The 25,797-nt window shown below is 49.8% G+C and overlaps 1 protein-coding gene and 1 pseudogene across 1 annotated transcript; one reads left to right on the forward strand and one right to left on the reverse strand.

Moving 5' to 3' along the window:
* Nucleotides 1-9,190: 9,190 nt before the first annotated feature.
* LOC131393572 (kinetochore-associated protein DSN1 homolog) lies at nucleotides 9,191-15,293 on the forward strand (annotated as a pseudogene).
* A 7,676-nt stretch (nucleotides 15,294-22,969) lies between these two features.
* Nucleotides 22,970-25,558, reverse strand: NRARP (NOTCH regulated ankyrin repeat protein). Its single transcript, XM_058524621.1, has one exon. The coding sequence runs from the start codon at nucleotides 25,543-25,545 to the stop codon at nucleotides 25,201-25,203; it is 345 nt and encodes a 114-aa protein (XP_058380604.1). The 5' UTR covers nucleotides 25,546-25,558; the 3' UTR covers nucleotides 22,970-25,200.
* Nucleotides 25,559-25,797: the final 239 nt, after the last annotated feature.

Below are 25,797 nucleotides of genomic sequence, written 5' to 3' on the forward strand. Positions count from 1 at the left end.
AAAATTTATGCATTTTAAGTGGACGATTTAATGATTTTTAGTAAACGTGCAGAGTTGTGCAAACACCACCACAATTTAGGTTTAGAATATTTCCATCACCCTGGAAAGCTCTGCCCCACTCTTTTCCAGTGAATCCGTTTCCACCCCTTTCTCAGACAACCTGTCTCTACAGGTTTGCCTTTTTTTAAAAGCACTTCAGATCAGTGGAACATTTTGTAGCTTTTTGTTCTGACTCCTTTCACTCATCATAGTGTTTTTGAGGTTCACCCATGCCCAGGGACATGTCCCTAGTGGGTGCCCTTCTTTCTATCTAGTGTTCCACTAAATGACCCAAGACACTCCGTTTACCCATTCACCATTCAGTGGGCATTTTGGATTGTTTCCACTTTTCGGCTATTATGAATAAATGATGCAAGGGACATTTGCCAAAAGTGTTTTTGTATGGACATATGTTTTCTTTTATCTTGAATAAATACCAAGGAGTGGAATTGCTGAGTCATATGAAAAAAATTTTGTTTAATTTTTTGAGAAACTGCCAAACTGCTTTTCACAGTGGCTGCACCATCTGACCCTCCACCAGCAGCACATGAGGGTTTCTTTCCATCCCTCCTCATCCTCGCCAACGCTCATTATTGACAGTCCCTTTTATTATAGCTGTCCTGGGTGAGGAGTAATTTTCTTTGGGTTACTGTCTTATTTGAGTTGTAGGAGGTCTTTATATCTTCTGGCTATAGGTCTTTTATCATATATATGATTTGCAAATATTTGCTACCAGTCTGTAGGTTGTTTTATAATTTTCATAATAAAAAAGTCTTTGAAGTGCAAAAGTTTTTAATTTTTATGAAGTCAAATTTATCAATTTTTTTCTTTCTTGGATCATACCTTTGATTTCATATCTAAGAACCCTTTGTTTAGTCCAAGATCAGGAGGATTTTTTCCTATGCTTTATTCTAAGTGGTTTTGTGGTTTTGTGGTTTTATGGTTTTAGTGCTTACACTTAGCTCTGTGAGCCATTTTGAACTAATTTTTGTGTATGATGTGAGAGGAGGGTCTAAATTAATCTTTTTGCATGTGAATATCCAGTTGTCCCAGAACCATTTGCTGAAAAGACTATCCTTTCTCTATTGAATTGCCCCACTGAGTTCAACCAGAAAGAAAGAATCAGTGGGAGATACATGTGAAGGGATTTAATACAGGAATCAGCTTATGAGATTGTGGGGGCTGGCTAGGCATTCCAGAAGTCATGGGGCTGAACTCTCTGGCATGAGCTACCCAGAGGTAGAGTTTCTTCTTCAGGGAGGCCTCAGCTGTGCCCGTCAGGCCTTTCAACGGATGAATGAGGCCCACCCAGGTCATGCAGCATAATTTCCTTTACTTAAGGTCAAATGATTATGGACTCTAATCTCATCTATAAAATGCCTTCACAGCAACACCTAGATTAGGATTTGGGGGTTTTTTTGCTGAGGAAGATTCACCCTGAGCTAACATCTATTGTCAACCTTCTCTTTTTTCATGTCAGCTGCCACCATGGCATGGCCGCTGACAGACGAGTGGTGCAGGTCCACACCCGGGAACCAAACCTGGGCCTCCAAAGCAGAGCGGGCTGAACTTAACCACTAGTTAGTTGATTGAATAACTGGGAGCTGTAGCCTAGCCAAGCTGACAGATAAAACTGTCCATCATAACACCCTTGTCAAAAATCAATTGGCCTCAACTGTGAGGGTTTACAGGCAGACCTTGGAGATACTGTGGGTTCGGTTCCAGACCACCGCAATGAAGCAAATATCGCAATGAAGTCAGTCACACGAATTTTTTGGTTTCCCAGTGCATATAAAAGTAATGTTTACACTACTCTGTAGTCTGTTAAGTGTGCAATAGCATTATGTCTGAAAAAAAGTACATACCTTAAGTAAAAAATACTTTATTGCTAAAAAATGCTGACCATCATCGGAGCCTTCAGCAAGTTGTAATCTTTTTGCTGGGGGAGGGTCTTGCCTGGATGGTGATGGCTGCCGACTGATCAGGGTGGTGGTTGCTGAAGGTTGAGGGTGTGTGCCTCTTCCTTAAAATAAGACAACAATGAAGTTTGCCGCATGAAGTGACTCTTCTTTTCATGAACAATTTCCCTGTAGCATGTGATGCTGTTTGATAGCATTTTACCCACAGCAGAACTTCTTTCAAAATTGGAGTCACTCCTCTCAAACCCTGCCGCTGCTTTATCAACTAAGTTTATGTCATACTCTAAATCCTTTGTTGTCATTTCAACAATTTTAACAGCATCTTCACCAGGAGTAGATTCCATCTCAAGAAACCACTTTCTTTGCTCATCATCCATAAGAAGCAACTCCTCATCTGTTAAAGTTTTGTTATGAGATTGCAGCAATTCAGTCACATCTTCAGGCACCACTTCTAATTCTAGTTCTGCTGCTCTTTCCACCACATCTGCGGTTACTTCCTCCACTAAAGGCTTGAACCCCTCAAAGTCATCCATGAGGGTTGGAATCAACTTCTTCCAAACTCCTGTCCATGTTGATATTTTGACCTCTTCCCGTGAATCATGAATGTTCTTAATGACATCTAGAATGGTGAATACTTTCCAGAAGGTTTTCAATGTACTTTGCCCAGATCCGTCAGAGGAATCACTATGTATGGCAGCTATGGTTTTATGAAATGTATTTCTTAAATAATGAGACTTAACAGTAGAAATTACTCCTTGATCCATGGGCTGCAGAATGGATGTTGTGTTAGCAGACATGAAAACAACATTAATCTTGTTGTACATCTTCATCAGAGCTCGTGGGTGACCAGGTGCATTGTCAATGAGCAGTTATGTTTTGAAAGGAATCTTTTTCTGAGAAGTAGGTCTCAATAGTGGGCTTAAAATATTGAGTAAACCATGTTGTAGACAGATGTGCTGTCATCCAGGCTTTGTTCTTTCATTTATAAAGCACAGGCAGAGTAGATTTAGCATCATTCTTAAGGGCCCTAGGATTTTTGGAATGGTAAATGAGCATTGGCTTCAACTGAAAGTCACCAGCTGCATGAGTCCCTAACAAGAGTGTCAGCTTATCTTTTGAGGCTTTGAAGCCAAGCATTGACTTCTCTCTAGCTATGAAAGTCCTAGCCGGCCCCGTGGCGTAGCGGTTAAGTGTAAGCACTCTGCTGCTGGTGGCCTGGGTTTGGTTCCCAGGCGCACACTGATGCACTGCTTGTCAGGCCATGCTGTGGCGGCGTCCCGTATAAAAAGTGGAGGAAGATGGGCACAGATGTTAGCCCAGGGCGAGTCTTCCTCATCAAAAAGAGGAGGATTGGCATGGATGTTAGCTCAAGTCCTAGATGGCATCTTCTTCCAGTAGAAGGCTGTTTCATCTACATTGACAATCTGTTATTTAGTGTAGCCACTTTTGTTAATTGTCTTAGCTAGATCTTCTGGATAACTTGCTGTAGCTTCTGCATCAGCACTGGCTGCTTCCCCTTGCACTTTTATGCTATGGCGACGGCTTCTTTCCTTAAACCTCATGGACCACCCTCTGCTAGCTTCACACTTCTTCTGCAGCTTCCTCCCCTCTCTCAGCCTTCACAGAATTGAAGAGAGTTAGGGCCGGGCTCCGGATTAGGCTTTGGCTTAAGGGAATGTTGTGGCTGGTTTGATCTTCTACCCAGACCACTCAAAACTTTCTCCATATCAGCAACAAGGCTGTTTTGCTATCTTATCTTTCGTGTGTGCACTGGAGTAGCACTTTTTTGTGTGTGAGGAGATCAGCCCTGTGCTAACATCTGCCAATTCTCCTCTTTTTTTTTTTTTTCGCTGAGGAAGACTGGCCCTGGGCTAACATCCATGCCCATCTTCCTCCACTTTATATGGGACGCTGCCACAGCATGGCTTGCCAAGCAGTGTGTCGGTGCGCGCCCGGGATCCGAACTGGCGAACTCCGGGCTGCTGCAGTGGAGCGCGTGCACTTAACCACTTGCGCCACAGGGCTGGCCCTGGAGTAGCACTTTTAATTTCCTTCAAGAACTTCTTTGCATTCACAACTTGGCTAACTGGCACAAGAGGCCTAGCTTTTGGCCTGTCTTGGTTTTCAACATGCCTTCCTCACTAAGCTTAATTATTTCTAGCTTTTGATTTAAAGTGAGAGATGTGCGACTCTTGCTTTCACTTGAACACTTAAGAGGCCATTGTAGGGTCATTAGTTGGCCCAATTTCAATATTGTTGTGTCTCAGGGAATAGGGAGTCCTGAGGAGAGGGAAAGAGATGGGGGAACAGCTGGTCGGTGGAGCAGTCAGAACACACCCAACATTTATCAATTAAGTTTGCTGTCTTATATAGCTGCAGTCCATGGCACCCCAAAACAATTACAACAGTAACATCAAAGGTCACTGATCACAGATCACCATGACAAACATCGTAATCATGAAAAAGTTTGAAATATTGCCAGAATTACCAAAATGTGACACAGAGACACGAAGTGAGCAAATGCTGTTGGAAAAATGGCGCCAATAGACTTGCTCAACACAGCACTGCCACAAACCTTCAATTTGTGAAAAACCACAGTAGAGTGAAGTGCAGTGAAACAAAGTATGTCTGTGTTTCTGGACTCTCAGTTCTGTTCCATTGACCTATATGTCTGTTCTTATGCCAGGACCACATTCTTTGGACTCCTGTAGCTTTATAGTGAGTTTTGCTATTGGCAAGGGTGAGTCCTTGAGCTTTGTTTTCGGTTTTTAAGATTGTTTTGGCTATTCGGGGTCCTTTCCTTTTCTATGTAAATTTTAAGATCAACTTGTCAATTTCTGGGGGAAAAAGAGACTTCCAGTCTTTCGTAGAAGTTGCACTGACTCTAGATATCAGTTTGGGGAGAACTGGCATCTTCACATATCGAGGTGTTCGATCCACAGACTTAGAATTGCTCTTCAATTATTTTGGTCTTTAATTTCTCTCAGCAATATTTTGTAGTGAGCAAGTCTTGCACTTCTCTTCTTCAATGTATTCCTGAGTATTTTTGTGTGTGTGTGAGGAAGATCAGCCCTGATCCGATGCCAATCCTCCTGTTTTTTTTGCTGAGGGGCTAACATCCGTGCCCATCTTCCTCTACTTTATATGGGACACCGCCACAGCATGGCTTGGCAAGCAGTGTGTCAGTGCACGCCCGGGATCTGAACCTGCGAACCCCAGGCCGCCAAAGCAGAGCACACGCACTTAACCGCTGCACCACTGGGCCGGCCCCTATTCCTGAGTATTTTGTTCGATGCTGTTGCAAATGGAGTTGTTTTGTTAATGTCATTTTCATATGTTATTGTCATAACTGTGCCATGCTGTGGTGGTGTCCCACATGCAAGGTAGAGGAAGATTGGCACGGATGTTAGCTCAGGGACATAGAGGAAGATTGGCACAGATGTTAGCTCAGGGACAATCTTCCTCAAGCAAAAAGAGGAAGACATGTCAATTGTTATGGTAATGTCAATTTCATAGTTTATTGCTAGCATATAGAAATAAAATTGAATTTTGTATATTGATCTTGGATCCTGTGACCCTGTGGAACTCATTTATTAGTCCTAGTGATTTTTGTATTGATTCTTTAGGATTTTCAACATATAAGATCACATTTCTGCTAATAAAGACAGTTTCACTTCTTTCTTTCCAATCTCTGTGCCTTTTATTTGTTTTTCTTGCCTGATTGTACTGGCTGGAACTTGCAGTACAATGTGGACTAGAAATGGTGTTCCTGGTCTTAGGAGCAAAGTCTTGAGTCTTTCACCATTAAGTAGGATGTTAGCTGTAGGTTTTCTTGTAGATGCTTTTTATCAGTTTGGGGAAGTTTCCTTATATTCTTTGAGTTCAGAGTTTTTATCATGAGTGAGTGTTGGATTTTGTTAAATGTTTTTACTTGGTTTCTTGAGAGGATCATGTGGTTTATGTCCTTTATTTTATGGATATGATGTATTACATCAATTGATTTTCAGGTGTTAAACCAACTTTGCATTCCAGGGATAAATCCCATTTGGTCATGGTGTATAATCCTTTTTATATGTTGCTTGATTCAGTTTGCTAATATTTTGTTGAAGACGTTTGTGTCTATATTTATGAGGATATTGGTCTGAAGTTTTGTTCTCATGTGTTGTCTTTGTCTGGCTTTGGTATCAGGATAATTGTACTATAATTTCTATTATTCCCATAACAAATTGCCACAAACTGAGTGGCTTAAAACAAAACAAATTTATTATCCTACAATTCTGTATGTCAGAAGTCCAAATTGGGTCAAAGTAGACTAAAATCAAGGGAGCAGCAGGGCTGCATTTCTTCCTGGAGGCTTTGAGGAGAGTTTGTTTCTTTGTCTTTTCCCGCTTCTACAGGCTGCCTGCATTCCATGGCTTATGATCTCCTTTCTCTCTTTTGAAAGACAACAGCATTGTATCTCTCTGGCCCTTCTTCTGTAATCACAACTCTTTATGACCACAGCCAAGAAAACGTCTCTGCTTTTGAGGACTCATTTAACTAGATTAGTCCCACCTGGGTAGTCCAGGATAATCTCTTCATTTCAAGGTCCATATCCTTAATTACATCTACAAAATGCCTGAATCAGTTTTGGTAATTTGTGTCTTTCTAGGAATTTCTCCAGTTCATGAAAGTTGTCTCATTTTATTGTCATAAAGTTTTTATAGTATACCCTTATAATCCTTGTAGAAAAAAAAAGGTTTCAATTTGTGTTGATGTTTCATTTAACACATCCTTCTAGATGTACTCAGATTTTAGCCTTTCATCATCATTGAGCCATTTTTGGACACTTTGTCGGTTGATATACATCCAAATTCTGTCCTTTCCATTTCTGCAAAAAAAGACTTGAAAGTTTGATTCACGTAATGTGATTACATTGAATCTGTAGGTCGCTTTGGGGCACATTGACATCTTAACAATATTGTCTTCCAATCCACGAACACAGGGTGTGTTTCCATTTACTGAGATCTTCTTTAATTTCTTTCAGCAGTGTTTTGTGGCTTTCAGTATGTAAGTTCAATGATAGTTTTGATGGATATGGAATTCTTCGTTGACAGTTTTGTCCTCCTGACACTTTAAAAATGTTATCCTGTTGCCTTCAAGTTCCCGTTGTTTCTGACGAGAAGTCAGCTGTTAGCCTGACTGTGGCTCCCCGGTACGTAAGTTGTTCACTCTTGTTGCTTTCAAGGTTTCCTCCTTGTCTTTGCCCATGATGTGTCTAGGTGTGGATCTCATTGAACTGCTTTGATGTATGGACTGATGTTTTGCATCAAATTTGGGGGAATTTTCCCATTGTCTCCTCACATGGTTTTTTCTTTTCCTTTTCTCTTACCTTTCCTTCTGGGACTCCCATCATATGCATTTTGATATTCTCGATAATGTCCCACAGGTCTCTAAGGCTCTGTTTATTTTTCTGCATTCATTTTTCTTTATTTTCCTTAGAATGGGTAGTTTCTATTGATCTATCTTCAGGTTCACTGATTGTTTCCTCTGACTTTTCAAGTCTGCTGTTGGTTCCCTCTAGTAGATTTTTTTAAAACATTGACTCTGGGGCCGGCCCGGTGGCATAGTGGTTAAGTTCATGCACTCCACTTTGGCGGCCCGGGGTTCACAGGTTCAAATCCCAGGCGCAGACCTACAGACCACTCATCAAGCCATGCTGTGGTGGCATCCCACATGCAAGGTAGAGGAAGATTGGCACAGATGTTAGCCCAGGGCCAATCTTCCTCACACACACACACACACACACACACACAAAATTGACTTTATTTTTTTAGTGCAATTTTAGGTTCACAGCAAAACAGAGCAGAAGGTACAGAGATTTCCCATATACGCCCTGCCCCCTACACACCCAGGCTCCCCCACTATCAGCATCCCCCACCATTTGTTACAATCAATGAACCTACACTGACACGTCATTATCACTCAGAGTCCATAGGTTACATTGGGGTTCACTCTTGGTGTTGTACATTCTGTGGGTTTGGACAAATGTATAATGACAGTATCCATCGTGATAGTGTTATACAGAGTATTTTCACTGCCCTCAAAATCCCCTGTGCTCCACCTACTTATCCCTCTCTCTCTCCTAACTCCTGGAAACCACTGGTCTTTTACCGTCTCCACAGTTTTGCCTTTTCCAGAATGTCATACTGTTGGAATCACACAGTATGTAGCCTCTTCAGATTGGCTTCTTTCACTTACCAATATGCATTTAAGTTTCGTCCATGTCTTTTTATGGCTCGATAGCTCACTTCTTTTTAGTGCTGAATAATATTCCATGGTCTGGATGTACCACAATTTATTTATTCATTTACCTGCTGAAGGACATCTTGGTTACTTTCAAATTTTGGCAGTTATGAATAAATCTGCTAAAATATACATGTGCAGGTTTTTGTGTGAACATAAGTTTTTAACTCCTTTGGGTAAATAACAAAGAGCACAATTGCTGGATCGTAAGGTTAGAATATATTTATTTTGTGAGCAACCACCAAACTGTCCTTCGAGGTGGCGGCACCACTTTGCGTTCCTGCCAGCGACGCACGAGAGTTCCTGTTGCTCCAGGTCCCCCTCGGCGTTCAGTGTTGTCGGTGTTCTGGATTTTGTCCCTTCCAATAGGTGTGTAGTGGCATCTCATTGTTGTTCTAATTTGCATTTCCCTGATGACGTGTGATGTGGCATCTTTTCATAGCCTTATTTTCCATCTATATGTTGTCTTTGGTGAGGTGTCGTTAATGTCTTTGGATCATTTTTAAATCAGGTTGTTTCCTTATTGCTGAGTTTTAAGAGATCTTTGTGTATTTTGGGTAACAGTTCTTTATCAGATATGTCTTTTGCCAATGTTTTCTCCCAGCCTGAAGCTTGTCCTTTCATTCTCTTGACAATGTCCTTTGCAGAGCAGAAGTTTTTAATTTTAATGAAGTCCAGCTTGTCAATTCTTTCTTTCAAGGATCATGACTTTGTTTTTGTATCTCAGAAGTCATTGCCCAACCCAAGGTCATCTAGATTTCCTCCTGTGTTATCTTGCAGAAGTTTTATAGTTTTGAATTTTACATTTAGGTCTGTGATCCATTTTCAGTTAATTTTTATGAAAGATGTAAGGTCTGTGTCTAGATTAATTTTTTTGCATGTTGTTGTCTGGTTGTTCCAGGGCCAGAATCATGTGGACTTTTCATTTCAGTTATTGTGCTTTTTAATTCCAGATTTTCCCATTTGGTTCTTTTCTCTCTTTTTTTTGGTCTTCCAATTCTTTATTACAAAAAAAATATTATGTCAGTCTTGAAAGTTTTAGAGCCAAAGCATCTTCTCTTTCTGCAGAATTGAAACATTTTTCAGGCAGAATGGAATGTGATGGAAGTCTACAAAAATGTTTTGAAGATCCAAAGGAAAAGCCTCAGATTTGTCTCTGGAAACGTCCATGTCTGAGATGAAGGACTACATAGCGAAATTTCTGTAGGATGTCAGACTTGGAATCAGTTCTTGCACTACCAGAATGAGTGCATCTTATCATATGATACAAAGGATCAGCTGATGCCAAAATGACTGAAGTTTAAGTGGACCCTGCGACACATCTTGATCTTCCCAGAGCGAAGCCTGACTCTGGGAGAACACTGCAGAACCAGGCCAGGGTCTTTGGAGTTGTTGATGGATGAAGCGGGATGATCAGTGGGGCAGCGGCGGCCTTGATGGATGAAAGTACCCAGTGCTTCCAGAAGGGGTCAGTACAGCTCCGGAAGAGAAGCTCGCAGCAGTCAGATCCCTCACCAGCTCAAAACTGCTCAAGCTTCAGCTACACACCCACCTGCCACATGTGGCTCTGGGTCTCGTCAGTGACCTTCTCCGGCTTTTTTGCTACAAGATGCTCAAGAGGAGAGGAACGGAAGAGCACCCCAGCACACGGCGACTGCCGGGCCTCTGAACTGGCTGTCTCCACCTTCCTGGCAGGAGAGTGACTGGTGGCTGTGGAGCACCCTCATTTTTTTTCTAAAAGTGATGGAATTGATGTATCCAAAAGAATGGTGTATGGACACAGGAATGTGCAAATGCTTGGAAGTTCTTTTTCAGAATGACCTTCGGAACCAGTGGCCCATTCATTTAAACATCCTTCATGGTCAGAATCATCCTGCAAGGATGTTTTGCAGGTGTTAAAATAATCCAGTTCACTCAGGACTAAGTCTGAGGACACGTTTTGGGGCAAAGTTGTAAAGTTAGAGACTGCCGCTCGAGCGTGTGTCTGGAAGGTGGTTTCAGGTAGAAGAGTTTTGCATCAGTGGGACATGTGTGCTTCTCCACAGGATGTCCCAAGTTCAAGGCAACACCACCTTCTCTGTGTCCTGATGTCCACTGTGCTGTAGCTTTCAATACTGAGTGGACACTCTGATCCCAGACGCATGGCAGGAAGGGGGCAAGTGCTCTTTTTAGCTGTTTCTGTTAATAATCTGCACTACAAAATTTCACATAGTTAAAAAATTTTTAAGCTATTTTTATTGAAATATAATTCACATACCATACAGTTTACCCACTTAAGGTGCACAGTTCAGTGGTTTTTGGTATATTCTCAAAGTTGTGCAATCATCACCACAATCTAATTGTAGAACATTTTTATCACCTCAGAAAGAAACCCCGTGCCCATTAGCAGTCACTGCCCATTCCTCCTACCCTACCCCACCCCAGCCCTAGGCAATTCATTTAACTGGAATCACACAATATTTGTCCTTTTGTGTCTGGCTTCTTTTACTTAGCATAATATTTTCAAGGTTTATTTTCAAGCACATAGCATGCTTCATTCCTTTTTATGGCTGAATAATATTCCATTGCACGGGTGGACCACATTCTGTTTACATCCTCATCAGCTGATGGATGTTTGGGTTGTTTCTACTTTTTGGCTATTATGAATGATGCTGCTATGAACTTTTGCGTGCAATTTGTTGTGTGGATATATATTTTAATTTCTCTTAGGTATACACCTAGGCTTGGAAAAGAGTAATACATATGCTGGGTCATGTGGAAACTCTATTTTTAACATTTTAAGTAACTGCCAAACTATTTTCCAAAGGAGTCGGGATTTTTTTGTGTGTGTGTGAGGAAGATCGGCCCTGAGCTAACATCCATGCCAATCCTCCTCTTTTTGCTGAGGAAGACTGGCCGTGGGCTAACATCCATGCCCATCTCCCTCTACTTTATATGGGATGCCACCACAGCATGGCTTGCCAAGCGGTGCAACGGTGCGAACCTGGGATCCAAACCGGCGAACCCCGGGCCGCCGCAGGAGAGCACGTGCACTTAACCACTTGCACCACCGGGCTGGCCCCCGGAATTTTTAAAAAATAATTTCTATCTCTTTATTGATATTCTGTACATGATGGGTCATTTTCTTTGCACTTCCCTTTAATTCTTTTTACATAGTCTCCTTTACGTCTTTGAAAATATTTATAATGGCTGCTTTGAAAAGCCCAACGTCTGGGCCCTCTTGGGACAGTTTTCACTGGCTCTTTTTCCCCTGGACAAGTTACACTTGCCTGTTCGTTTGCATGTCTCCTAACTTTTTTGTTGAAAACAGGACATTTTAGATAACATATTGTAGCAATTCTAGCTGATAATGGGACTTTTCCAGAGGAAGTCAGCCCCTCCAGCTGCAGAGCAGCTGGTCCTCCTGGGTCGCCCTGTCCGGGAACCACGACTGTGGGGGGCAACTCAGGGTGTGCGACAGGACAGCCCCCGGGAAGATGCTGCCGTTCCCGTCTGCCTCTCTGAGACCCTGTAGTTCCTGCTGAATCAACGCTTCTCAAGGCCTTTCATCAATTTCCAGAGTCCAGAAACTTTTGTTTTCATTGTTGCTTTTTCAGAGAAAGGATTTTCTGAGCTCTTCAGTTCACATTCTGGAAGATTCGCCACCTTCTGCCCTGGTTTTCCTGATGATTGAACTCTGTCGGTGGAGCCACGCAGGAGGCTTGGTGGTGTGTGCGGCTCCTTTGATCAGCGTTGCATCTGGGGGACCTGGCCCCGGTGCAGCATGTGCTTTAGTTTCCACTTTCCTTCCTGCAAACGTTTTGTTTTAGGACTTGACCCTATTTTGTTCCCCCATTCTGCCGACAGGTGTGTGATCTGTGTTCATTGTTTTTGCTATTGTGAGTAATGCTGCCCTAAATATCTTTGCACGTGTCTCTGTGCACTGGTGTGTGTGGGACAATTTGGGTATTGGTGTGGGGGGAACTCTGTCCACATTACTGTGTTGGGGTGTTAATCCCAGAACATGACCCTATTTGGAGGGAAGGCCTTTACAGAGGTAATGAAGTTAAACAGAGGACATTGGGGTGGGCCCTAATCCAAAGACTGGTGTCCTTATGAAGAGGGGAAATTTGGACACAGACACACGCACAGAGGGAAGACGACGTGAAGACACAGGGAGAAGTTGGTCATCTTCGGCCGTCTCTGGACTTCTGGCCTCCAGAACTGAGAGATGATGAGTTTCTGTTGTTTAAGCCCCCCCCGTTTGTGGGACTTCGTTAGGGCAGCCCTGGGAAACTGACTCGTGTATGTACCTTGGAGTGGACTTCTGGGTCTTAGTCAATAAAGCCGCATGGTCTTCCAGAGGCTGCACTGTGTCAGCCCCCCGACCCCGCAGCATGGTGGGAAGTGCCTTTGGCCCGACGCACTCACCAACATCCGCGTCAGATGTCCGTCTCACTCTGGTTTCAGGTTGCATTTCCCGGATGGCTGTTGTGAAGCGCCTGTGGCAGCCTCTTGCCCTTTGAAGTGGGTCGTCTCCCTTTTATGGACTTGTCAATTCTGGACTCGAGCTTCTTGTTGATTGTGGCGGCTTTCCTCTCTCCTTCTGGGTCCTAATGAACAGACGTTCCGGACTCTAATGTTTTCTTGTGTATTACTCTTTCCCTTTATGTTTCTTGCTTTGTGTGTCCTATTTAAGGAATCTTTTCTTAACCCCGAAGGCAGGAAGACATGCTCCCATACTGGTCCTAGAAAGTTCTTGGCGTGCACGTGTAGGTCCACAAACCCCCTTGAATTGATGTGTGTGTGTGTCGTGACGTGGGATCAAATTTTATTTTAATTTCTATGTGTTTTCCAATGTCCCCTGAGCCAATGCTGCTTTTGTCATCAGTCAGGCCTCGTATTTCCGGACTCTGCCCTATGGCACTGTCTCCGTGCCTGTCCCTGTGGGGTTGGCACTGCTGAATGTCTGCGCTTTGTGCTCAGCCTTGGTGTCTGGTGGAGCGCGTTCTCCCACCTTGCCCTGGCCTGGTCTGGGCCCTTTGCATTTCAAAACAATTTGAGAGTCATCCTGACAAGTTCCTCCCCAAAACTATGGGGACTTTGATTAGGACACCACTGACTCTATAAGTGGGGGGGAGTGGACGTGGTTGCCACGTTGTCTCCCCGCCTGAGCATGGCTTGGCTGTGAGCACTGAGGTCTTTAAAATACCTCTCAGCAATGAGTTATAGTTTCATATGTAAAAAGCTTACACATGTTTCTTAGATTTATTTCTAAATCATTTATATGATGTGATGTTATGATAGCCTTTTTCAAAAAACATTTTGGTGTATATTGTCTAGTGTAAAAGCAAACAAACACACCCACGAATGCATATCACGAATGGCTATCATTACTGGAACATTTGATGACTGTTACATCCTCATGTGTTTAAATAGCTTCAAGAACCTTGTGTGCTGTAGTAGCAGCACTTTATGACATGGATGCACCATTCTTCGTTGTTGTTTTCATTTAAACTGAGGTATAATTAGCATCTAGTGAGAAGCCAGATCTTCCTCGTGCCTATAGTCCCAGGAGCTGTGACAAATTCGTACGCCTCTGGGCCCATGTCCTTACAGGATGGAGAACATTCTCAGAAGGATGCCTGTGGCGGCTCCGGCCCTGCCCCACCCCAGGGAGGCCACTTGCCACCTTAGGCTAGTTTCCCCTGTTAGAGAACTTCTCAGAAATGGAATTATGCGCTGGACGCTGTGTGTGTCTGTGTTGTCTACACTGTTGCAACCATCAGTGGTTTGTCCTTTCTTCCTGCTGAGGGGCATTCCATTTGTGAGTATCCATGGTCTTTAAAAGGACAAGTTGAGGGCCGGCCCCATGGCTTAGGGGTTAAGTGCACGCGCTCCGCTGCTGGCGGGCCAGGTTCGGATCCCGGGCGCGCACCGCCGCACCGCTTCTCCGGCCATGCTGAGGCCGCGTCCCACATACAGCAACTAGAAGGACGTGCAGCTATGACATACAACTATCTACTGGGGCTTTGGGGGAAAAAATAAATAAATAACATTATATATTAAAAAAAAGGACAAGTTGATGCATATTTGGATTGTTTGCAGTTTGAGGCTGTAAAGAATTTGGCTTCTATGGATATTTTGTATGTATTTTTTTTTTAATTTTATTTATTTATTTATTTTTCCCCCAAAGCCCCAGTAGATAGTTGTATGTCATAGCTGCACGTCCTTCTAGTTGCTGTATGTGGGACGCGGTCTCAGCATGGCCGGAGAAGCGGTGCGTCGGTGTGCGCCCGGGATCCGAACCCGGGCCGCCAGCAGCGGAGCGCGTGCACTTAACCGCTAATCCACTGGGCCGGCCCTGTATGTATTTTTTTACATATGTTTTTACTTCTTTTGGGTCAAAGGGTAGGTGAATACTTACCTCTGTGAGAAACTGTCAGATAGATTTTCAAAGTGGCTGCACTACGTGACCCCACGCCCCCAGCAGTGGACACAGCGCCCCCTCGCCCCCCCCCCCCCCAGTTCTTGGTCTTTGCAATTGTAGCCGATCCAGTCACATGGAGTGTTTTTCATTGTTTTAATTTGCATTTCCCTGGCGACTAATGATGCTGAGACCTCTCCAGGTGTTTATTTGATGTTCATATTTGTGTGTGTGTCTGTGTGCGTGTGTCTGTGTGTGCACGTCTGTGTGTGCGTCTGTCTGCATGTGTGCGTCTGTGTGTGAGAGCGTCTGTGTGTGCGCGCACGTGTGTGAAATGTCCATTCCTGTTTTGCACATTTAGAAGTATTGGGTTTGTCTTTTGTGTTTAAGTAGCAGGAGTTCTTTATAAATTCTGGGTGCAAACCCTCTGCTGTTTCTTGAGGAACAGAAGACTTTAGTTTGAGAAAGTCCTGTTTATCACTTTTTCTTTTATGCTATGTGCTGGGTCTTCTCTAAGAACTATGCCTGCCCCCAGGTCATGAAGATATTCTTTTATGTTTTGTTATAGCAGTTTTATCTTTGTAACATTTACCTTTAGGTCTGTAGTCCATCTCTAATTGATTTTAATAAATGGTGTGAGGTAAGGGTCGACATTCTCTTTTTTCCATGTGGATAAATGTTGTTCTCGCACTGTTTGTTGGAGAGACTGTCCGTACCTCATTGGGGGACGCTGGCACACTTGCTGAAATCACTTAGCAGTGTGTGTGTGAGGTGACTTCTGGACTCTCTTGATTACTGGAGTAAGTCTTGAAGTCGTTGAAATCCTCTACTTTGATCTTTATTATCAAGATTACTTTGTCTATTTTTTGTCATTTGTCTTTCCAAATGAACTTTTAAAATCATCTTGTCAGTTTCTAAACTGACACAACAAAAACCCTGCTGGAATTCTGATTGTGACCGCATTGAATCTACAGATGAATTTAGGCAAAACTGACAATATTTTCACCATATTGAGTCTTCCAGACCTTGAGCATTATGTATCTCTCCCTTAGTTTAGATCTTTTATTTTTTTTTTATTTTTTGTGAGGAAGATCAGCCCTGAGCTAACATCCGTGCTAATCCCCCTCTTTTTGCTGAGGAAGACCGGCTCTGAGCTAACATCTATTGCCAATCCTCCTCCTTTTTTTTTTTTCCCCCAAGGCCCCAGTAGATAGCTGTATGTCATAGTTGCACATCCTTCTAGTTGCTGTATGTGGGACGCGGCCTCAGCATGGCCGGAGAAGGGGTGTGTCAGTGCGCGCCCGGGCCTGGGCCTCCAGTAGCGGAGCAAACGTACTTAACCGCTAAGCCACGGGGCCGGCCCAGTTTAGATCTTTTAAAATTCCTCCCGGCAATGTTCTGTGGTTTTCATTGGCGAGAGCTCACACGTTGTTCATTAATTTTATCCGTAGGTATTTCATATTTTCTGATGCTATTGTAAGGGTCTTGTTATAGTTTCATTTTCTAAGTGTTAACGGATAGGATATAGAAGCACGATTGATTTTCGTGTACTGACTGGACCCCATGACCCCCGTAGTTCACATTTCAGTCCTCGCAGAGTGACCAGTACACATAGGATACAGAAGCATGATTGATTTTCGTGTACTGACTGGACCCCATGACCCCTGTAGTTCACATTTCAGTCCTCGCAGAGTGACCGGTACACAGCTGCCTCCTCTAGCCTCTGGCAGAGGAGAGGCCCCAGCCTCAAGCTCACAGCCTCCGATGCAGGGAGCCCCACACAGTTCCCACGGGAGGCCGGCTCTGTGGACACTCTGGGGTTGGAAATCCAGGCCTTAGGGCTCAGACCCCGGGAGAAGGGGGACTGGGACAGACCCTGGTGACGCTGGCCGCAGGGGAAATGGAAGGGATGGACCTGTGGCCACTCCCCAGAGTTCTCCAAGGTGCCCTCGGGACACCTACTGAGGATAATAATTCTGTCGACTGAAAAACTACCAATGAAAACTATGCCATATTTCGCCTGGTAACCAGCCAGATTTTTCTAGCGAAAAAACAGAAAAAAGACCTATACCCCCTAGAAGTTACCGAAACATGCAACAACATGGATGAATCTCCACAGCATTAAGATGAGTGTCAGAAGCAGGACGAAAAAAGTACATACCACACGAATCCTTTTGTGTACAGTTCTAGAACTGGCAGGACTGATCCACGGAGATGGAAATCAGGTCAGTGGTGCCCTGAGGCGGGGCAGGGGGAGTTACTGAGCCGGGGCACGGGAGGACGTCTTGGGGGAAATGCTCTGTTTTGATTACGGCTTTTATTTGTGGGTAGAAGCCTCCATCAACACTTACACTTTAAATAGCGGCATTTTATTTTGTGCAAATTACACCACAGTAAAGTTGATTTTTAGGAATATGAATGATAAACCTAACGATTTTCTTTCAGCCTGGATTAAAATGAAAAGGAGCCACGCCCACAGAGACATCATGGAAGACTTGAGACGGAGGACTTTATTGACAAAATAACCTTGAGAATTCAAAGTGCTGGTTACTTATTACTTTCTTCCGAGATAAGAGAGGGAGGTTGAGGAGGGGAGAACCAGGAACAAGGAGCCAGAGGGGGCAAAGGGCTAATTTACATCTACAGACATTTCTGCTCTCTCTGCCTTCTGGGGGCAGAGGCTTCCTGAAGCCCTTCCTGGGAAACTGAAGTTTAATGTCCTGATAGGCACGACAGCTGTGCTGTTCCCCTAACCTGTCACCTGTTGCATCCTGTCCACTGTGGAAACAGGACCGGAGCTCACAGGGCGTGGCGGGACTGTGGGGTTGGACTCACCACTCACACCGCATTTGGGAGGCCAGACTCCCCTCTCCGGTTTCTCCTGGGGGCTGTGCGGGTCCCATCACTCAGGCCCAGGAGATGTGGCCAGCTGGAGGCCGCAGCATGAGGCTGGCTTTCTCTGACGCTCAGGACTGCTTCCACTTTTTGTTCTGTTTAGTCCATTGTTGGACAGTTTTAATTAGACAGTTCTTCAGTGCAAACCTCCAAAGCTAGAGTGTGGAGTGCATTCCCAGCGGGGAAGAACAGGGAAGAGCATGAAGCGTGGACAGCTCTGCCTGGCCATGCGGCCTGGATGTTGATGCCACCAGGGCAGGCACAGACTGCTACCCACCCACCCACCCCCAAAGCTGCAGCCCTTCTTCCTCCATGACCCCATTTTAAGCAGGCACCAGCAGTGAGGTTGGTCATGTGACTAAGTCCTAGCCAATGGGATGTGAATAGATGTGGCAAGAGAGACTTCTAGGAAATCTCCTGGAAGGAGAGGGCCCAAGCCTTAGTTCATCTCTTTCTCCTCGCTGTTGGCTGGAATGTAGACTTGATGGCTGGATCTGGGCCACCATTTTGAGCCATGTGAATGAAAGACTCACCCAGCAGAACAACAATATCCAAGGATTCTGTACCCTCATGCCACCTACCAGCCCTGGACCACCTACTCCAACGTTTCTGATGAGAAATGCATTCTGCCTTGTTTACACCACTGCTGTTCTGAAATTGGTCCTCTTTGGAAAGGTTATGAGATGCTTTGGGCTTGGTTCCCTTGGGGGGTTTTGTCCCTAGGGTACCAATGAGGAGGCCCACAGACCTGCAGAGGTGGGTTTTATCTGTTGGGGGAATGTGCACCAGGGTAAACCTGGTCTCCAGCTCCATCCCTGAGCAGGCAAGCCTACACACAGAGAGTTCTTTCGTTGCACGTGCCTGGCACAGCCACGTCCACTGGAATGGGGGGCGAGGAGACAGCCGGAAGAGTCTGCAATTCCAATGCTGGCCTCCACCGGACCATCAGACCCTTGCCCACCCTCGGCCCTCTCTGCTGAGGCTCCAGGCTGTGTGGGGTGATCTGCTAGCACCCATGACTGGTCCTGATGGTTCTGAGGGATGCGGTCTGTGTCTTGAAGTGTGACATGTAGTGGCCATGTCCTCAAGGCTGTGACAGAGGCTGTGTCCTGCTGATCCTCCACTCTTCATGGCCCAGGGGCCCTGGAACATCCTCCCTTCCCCATTTGACCAGATGGGAGAACAACACACCACTGCCAATCGCTTGGTGAGGACCGTGATGGGGTCACGTCCCCAGGGCCTGGTTTGGGTCTCCTTCTGGGGACTGCAGATGCCAGGAGTCCCTATGGGGTCCACAGACCTGCCCCTTCCTCAGACATGCTGCAGATGCCGCTGACACCCCCTCTCCCCCCGGCCCTCCCCGCGGGACAGTGGGGATGACCACAGTCCTGACCACCTGGGCCGGGGCCTCTATGGCAGGCCTTCCACAAAGTGCCCCGTGTGCTGGTCCCCCCCAACGCCCCACAAATTGGCAGAGTTGTAACTTCAGTAAAGACCGCGCAGGGCCTGCTGCTGTTATCTCCCGAGGTCACCCAAAGGAGACCTGGGCCGGTCCTCAACTATTCTCATCCTTCCAGCTTTTTCCTCTGGGCCCTTGCCCCTTCACCCTGTCCTCACACAGTAAAGCCAGCTCCGGGCCTGCAACACAAGCTCCCGCTCAGAGCTGGCCTCGCTGGTCCTGGCCGCCTCTGGCCTCGGCCGGGCCACTCCTGTGGGCATCAGTTCCGGCTGCCTAAGCCGCCCCTCGCAGCCCAGCCCCGGTGCAGGCTCCTCCCGCCGCACAGGACCCTCCCCGCGCACCGCCCGCCCAGCGGCCACCGTCCAGGGGACGAGGGCGGGCTCCAGACCCGGCGCGCGCGGTGCGGGGCGCTGGCCTGACGACCACAGCAGGCGGGGAGCCAGGGAGCGCCTGCGCGCAGCGAAGGGCCGGCGGGGTCGTGGCGCCTCGGTCCCGGGACCCCCGGGCGCAGTGCCCTCCGCGGCCGCAGGGGGGCAGCACAGCCGGTGCTCGGTGCTCGGCCGGCGCCCCCGCCCGGGCAGACGCGCCACCCGAAAGCCCCGCACCCGCTGCAGACGCGCCCGCTGGCCCACTCGGGGATTCCCGCCCGAGGCGGGGGGAGAGGTCCGGGCCGCGGGCAGGGGCGTCCCGGGCCCCAGAGCCAGGCTCGCCGCCCCTCGGACGCCGGGTGGCCGGTCGAGGTCCGTGTCTCCCGCTCCACCCGGACCCCGCCCCCGCCCCTCCTGCCCGTACCCCCCCTCCCGCGTCCAACCACCCAAGTCCGGGGGCGGGCGGGGTGCCCGACCGTCCGTCTTGGCTCAGACCCCCATGCCCGCGGGGCGCCCAGGAGCCCCACGCGCAGCGGCGTCGGGTGGGCGCGCGGAGTGGGGGCCCCCGGAACAAGCTGCGGGTCCCGGGCCGTGACCCCACAACAGGGATGACGGCTGGTCACCACCCTCACGTCCTGCGCGCGGCGAGGGGGTTTGGGAGCGGCTCCTGGGCCCCCATCCGCCTGGGGCGCTTTCCAGGTGCGCAGGGGCCCCGCCGCACCGGCCCCGAATGGCCCCCGCTGGCTTTGAAGGCAAAGATCGGGCCTCTGTAAGCGCACACTCCCCTCCCCTGGCCAGGCCCCTTACTGCCCAGCGCCCCCACTGCCCGCCCCCTCCACTGTCCCCCACCCCGACTTCCCCGCCCCAGCTACTGCCGAGCCCCCAGCCTCCCCACACTGGTTTCCCCCGCCCAACCCCCGACATTCCCCCGCCCGGGCCCCCCACCGCCGTCCCCCCCCCCCCCGCCGCCCCCTAGCCGGCTCCCCGCTCCCCGCCCTCATTAGCATAGCAGCTGCTCGCCGAGCGGGACCGCGCGGAGGAAAGGGCAGAGGCCTCGGGAATGAATGGGGGCCGCGGCTTCGGAGGCGGCGAGAGAAGAAAGACCGACAGACGGACGCGCGGAGGGACGGCTCGACGTACAGCTAAGCAGAAGAATGCGCCCGCCGGAGCCGGGGCCGTGCGGGCGGGGGCGCGGTCCCAGGCCCCGGGGGCGGCGTGTGCGGCGGGCGGTGGGGGAGGGCGGCCTCCTGGGACCCCGAAGCCCCAAGACGGGGTCGCGCTGGGGCCTCGGGAGGAGCCGTCACGGCGGTTCCCAGACCTCCCGCGGCCCCCTGTGGCCCGCGTCCTCCCACTCCGGCCGCAGGCTTTGTTCCCCAGCTGCCCCCTGCGCCGGGTCTCCTTTCCAGTCCTTCAAGGCCCGGGTGGACGCCGGCCTCCTCTCTGCAGGCTCCCTTGGGCCATCAGGAAGCACTTGGCCTCCCTGAGGTCGGAGCTGCAGGGCTGCGCCCCTGTGCCCATGTGCGCCCTTCTCTGGGCCGCGCTGCAAGGCCTTTGGGAGACAGACCCAAAGGGCAGCCCCCTTCCCTCTCCTCCTCCTAACCCGCCTTCCTGGCCCTTGGTCCTGGCCTCCAGTCCTGCCCTCCCTTCTCTGGCCGGCTCTGTCCTGGCTTCCACGCCTCCTGGCTTTGGACGTCTCTCTTTCTGGCTGACCACTTTCCTGCATTTCCTGGCCTCTCTCTGGCATCCATTCTAACAGTAACTGCTTCCTGCGTCCGGCTGGGGTCAGGTCAGACAGACAGTTGGTCGGGAGCCGCCAGCACTCCTGGGGAGGTGGGGGGCAGGCCCTGCCCCTACCCAATTGCTCTGTCTTCTATTTCCATGGCAGCCACTCCAGGGGTTCCCAGTAGCCCAGCCCTTGCCTGCGGGACCCCTGCCCTGGGTCATCTTGGAGCCCCTGGCAGGACCCTCATGCGGCCTCCACACACACACCTGCAGGTCCTGGAAGCAGGCAGCGAGGGTCAGCTGTGCCTTCTTTCTCATCCTGGCCACAAAGAGGCTGGAAAAGATGTTTCCACCCCTGAAAGCATGCCTGGGGAGGGCTGTGGGGACTCCCAGGTGACAGCATTGGCCAGCCGGCCATAGTTAGCAGCAGTTCCTGTTTGCTGAGCAGAGGTCCTGGAGCAAGAGCCTGCAGCGTCTGCCCCTTTGTTTATAGCTCTGACCCCACGTGGTAGAAGGACAACTGTGGTTTTAAAGTGTGTCTGCTTCCTAGGGCTCTGCCCAATGAAAAGGAGGCTGGCGTGTCCTTGGCCACACTTGGAGCCCCTCACCGGCAGGCAGGGCCCCGGCTGGCGGGTTGTCTGTGCACAGAACAGCACGTGGGGAGGAAGGCAGCACGACCACCATGGCCCCCCTCGAAGCCGTGGGGCTGAGCAGGGCCTGGCTTCCTTTTGTCCACACCGGAGAGAACACTGTCTCTCCCATGAGCAGCACAAAGCCTTCCCGAAGGTGTCTTTCAGAAGAGAGGACCTCAGCGAGCCATGGGCAGGCTCTCCTGGAGGCAGCCACGTACCCCGGGAGTGCCCCAGTGTCCACGCTTCACAGGCCAGCTGGACTCTCCACCGTGGGAGAACTTTAAGCAGATTGCAGGGACAGCGACTCATTGCCCGCCCCCCCTGCCCAACACAGGCTAACGCCAAGAACAAGCGCTACCTTTGATTCTTCAGCTGGCTCCCCCGTCTCCTGCGGGCAGCAGGGCCCTGGGTGGGAAATGGAGGGCGGCCCAGGCCTGAGTTTATTCTCCAGACACCCCAACAACATCCAAGTTCTTGTAGCAACTCTCCCTTTCACGGCCAGGCACCCCCAGCCAGCACCCCAGCCTGCTGGCCCCTGAAGGCTCAGGGCAGGCCTTCCCACACTGGTCTGGGAGGGCTGGGTGGACACCACCTTCCCTCGAGCTCACATGCATCAAATATTCCACTCACTTCTGCTGGTGTCTAAGGACAGAGCTGGCACCAGTCTGGGAGGCCGCTGGGGGACAGAAAATGCCTGTTCATCAACAGAAAACCCTCAAGGGCAGGACAGAGCCAGACTCGCCAAGCAGGAGCACAGAAGGCACAGTGGGAAAAGCTTCCAGTGCAGGAAGGGCACCGTGTCTGCGGGACGAGTGTGGCTGCCCGGCGGGCCCACAGGGAAGCTGACACCCTCAGGCCACTCCCAGAGGGTTGAAAGCTTTACAAGAAAGCTTTACAGAGTTACCTTGTAACTCTGAATCAGGCACAGTTCAAGCTTCCTGCGGTCCTGGCAGGCTACTCCTGCTGGGGATGGGTGTCCTCCCATGGGTCCTGCCATGCACCCCCTGCCCATGCAGGCCCCCCGAGGGCATCTCAGGTCTGAGCCGAGTCTCTGCTCATCTCTCGTGGGCACCGGACAGACCCCTGCTCCTGCTCCGCTCTCCTCACACACGGGGATGCTGGCTGACACTCACGTCTGCTCGGGTCTGCTCTTCCGGGAGTGGCTGGCTCTGGGGACTGGCTGGCCTCTTTGGCTCCCAGGTGACACCAGAGGCTGGAGGAGAGAAAGGGGTCTTTTACTCGTCATGAGTAAGCAACTGTGGTGCTCCCCCAAATTTAAAAGATATCCCTCCTGTGCAGCAGGTGGTCCAGCAGGAACCCACAGCAGCCCGGGGGGAGACTGAAAAGGGGCCTGGTCCCTCCAGGGACCCGAGGCTTCCCAGCCTGGTGGGAGAGCGGGAAGAGCTTCAAGGAGAGTCTTCCATGCGGAGGCCTCAGCTGCTTTGCCAGGGAGCAGAAGAGACGGGCTGTGGGCGGGTTCTGGGTGCTCTCGGGGCGGCCCCGGGCTCCCCGTGCTGGAGGAAGTCAGCCCCTGGCCCCCCGCACATCCTATATGTGGCTGACTTGGCGTGGCAGTTGCGTGGAGCCCAGAGCCTGTTCGCCAGGCTGTCTTTAGGTGAGAACAAGCTGAGCATTGTACAGTTTCACCCACCAACGGCATGTTGCAGCCTGACCCTCGTCCCGGGTGCCAAGCCCAAAAAGAACCAACAAACTTCCTTTTAATATAAAAAGACCAATGAGAAATTTATTTATAAATTCTTTACGTTGGGCTACCAGCCTATATCGTACACTCAGGAATGTGCTGCAGACTTGTTCGAGTGGTCAAACCGGGACCCACACACAGCTTCCATACGAGCCTAGAAAGTCTTAACATTAATTAACATAATTAAAAAGGTATTTGCATCTAGGAAAAATATACAGAAAAACTCCTTTTGGAGTAATCTGTGCCTCAGTTTCAATGTCTGCTTGTTTCACCGACATTATCAATATATTCTTCTCACACAGGGTCTCATAAAAAGCCACAGATGACTGCCCGAATCTGACTAGCCACGCACAAAGGGCCTCCACCCACCTGTGTCCTCAAGTGCTCCCCATTTTTGCACGAAGGGTCAGCACCACTTCTACCCAGGGGAAGCCTCATTTAAATTTGAATAATTCAGCCTCCCTTTTATTTCTCGGGATCAAAACAACAAGGGGTGTGGGGTTGCATAGAAAATTGGAACTTCGGAGACCAGGAAGGGCGCCTTTCGAGACAGAAAGTGACGTCTCGAAGAAGCGCCGCCTCCGGCCCAGGTCCTAGCGCGGCCCCTCCCGGCGGCCCCTCCCCCGTGGCAGGATTTTCGGACTCGAATTGGGTCCTTGAAGCTCCGGGAGGCTGAAGAGGGGCGAAAAGGTCCTTCAACTCACTCAGCAATTAGCACAAGAGATTCACAGTCTTATAGGTATTTTATAAAAATATAAATATGGATACACTGTTGCCTTCACAACGCTGGATAAAACGCCCTTTAAAATTGGGTTTATAACCAAGATTAAAAAAATACACCTAAAACTTGGCTTAAAATATGTTAATATTTTATATTCTGTCATAAATGTTATGACATTTAATCGTGGCAAATCCATTTACTTTTTAAAAAAGTGTGCAACTGACTCTTAACTATAATAGAACCCACTAGAAAAGATACGGTCCCCTCCACGCCCCCACATCGCCGCCACACCCGAGCACCCAGGCTCCCGCGGAAACCCTGCAAAACCAGCAGGTCTGGGGGAGGGTGGCCTCTCAGGGGAGAGGGCGAAGGAAGGCCTGGGGCTTCCCGAACTCACACGGGATTGTGAGTGAGGAGGGGGCGGGGGACGGAGAGGAGGGGATACGGCTGAGGAAGAGAGACAGGAGGCAGAGGGAACAGCACGGGAAAACCACCAGGCTGGGCGGTATTTTCAGTGCAACCAAGAAACGACACTCAAGTTTTTAGCTTTAAGACTAGGAAAAAAACGCATCTCCCCCCAGATAACGACTTTGACCACGCACAATATTTTCCAAACAAAAAAACCAGGCGCACAAACTTCACCCACAAATATACACACACGTGATAAATAGTTTAGAACCCCAGTAACAGCGGAGCGCCTCCTCGGCGGCGGCGGGTCCGACCGCAGGTCCTTCCACCTTCGGGAGAACACATTTTGAGCGGAGGATCCTGTGTCTCGGGATTCCGAACTTGCTGGTAGCGAGACTCAAATTTCAAAGGGGCTGCGGCCCGCGCCCCGCCCCCACCCGCGAGCCGGCGGGGGGGCCGTGGGAAGCGCTCGGGCGGGTCCTGGCGGCCGCGGGGGGGCGCGGACCCCGGGCAGAGGGCGCCGCGGGCACGGACGCGCGCGCCGGACTCGTCGTGGCCCGGGCGCCGAGGGCCGGGCGCACACCGAGGTAGTTGGCGGGAGGGACAGCAGAGACGACACACGCGGGGCCGGGTCGGGGCGCGCATCACCGGCCGCTGCCCGCGTACTTGGCCTTGGTGATGAGATAGAGCACGATGTCCTGGTGGCCCCCGAACGCGGCGATGTGCAGCGCGCTCCAGCCGTCGCGGTTGGCCAGGCGGATGTCGGCGCCGAACTTGACCAGCAGCTTCACGAGCTCCAGGTTGCCGTCGATGACCGACTGGTGCAGCGCCGTCTGGCCCTCCGGCCCGAACGAGTTCACGTTGAACTCGCAGTTGGTCATGTTCTGCAGCAGCGACTGCAGCTCCTGCGTGTTGCCTTTGCGCACGGCCTCCTGGAAGATGCGCTGCGTCTGCGGCGCCGTGCAGGTGGACAGCTCAGTCTGGCTCATGCTGCCGCCAGGCGCGGGCGGCGGGCCGGGCCGGGACTCAGCGCGGGCGGCGGCGGCGGCTGCGGCTGCGGCGCGGGCCCCCGGCGGTCTCGGGGCGCGCCTGGGCGCATGGAGGGCGCGGCGCCCCCGGGCCCCGCAAGCCACCCCTGGGCGCTCCGGGCGCTGGGGGCCGGGGGCCGCCGCCGTGGGGCCCCCGCCGCATCCAGCCGCGCCCGGCGGGCGGGCAACGGGGGCGGGCGCTGCGCTCGCGGG

This window comes from Diceros bicornis, chromosome 28 (assembly GCF_020826845.1).
Source record: "Diceros bicornis minor isolate mBicDic1 chromosome 28, mDicBic1.mat.cur, whole genome shotgun sequence".
NCBI lineage: Eukaryota > Metazoa > Chordata > Mammalia > Perissodactyla > Rhinocerotidae > Diceros > Diceros bicornis.

Bases quoted from the DNA above. Each gene is read 5' to 3' on its own strand.
- NRARP (XM_058524621.1), bottom strand. From the start codon at position 25,545: ATGAGCCAGACTGAGCTGTCCACCTGCACGGCGCCGCAGACGCAGCGC.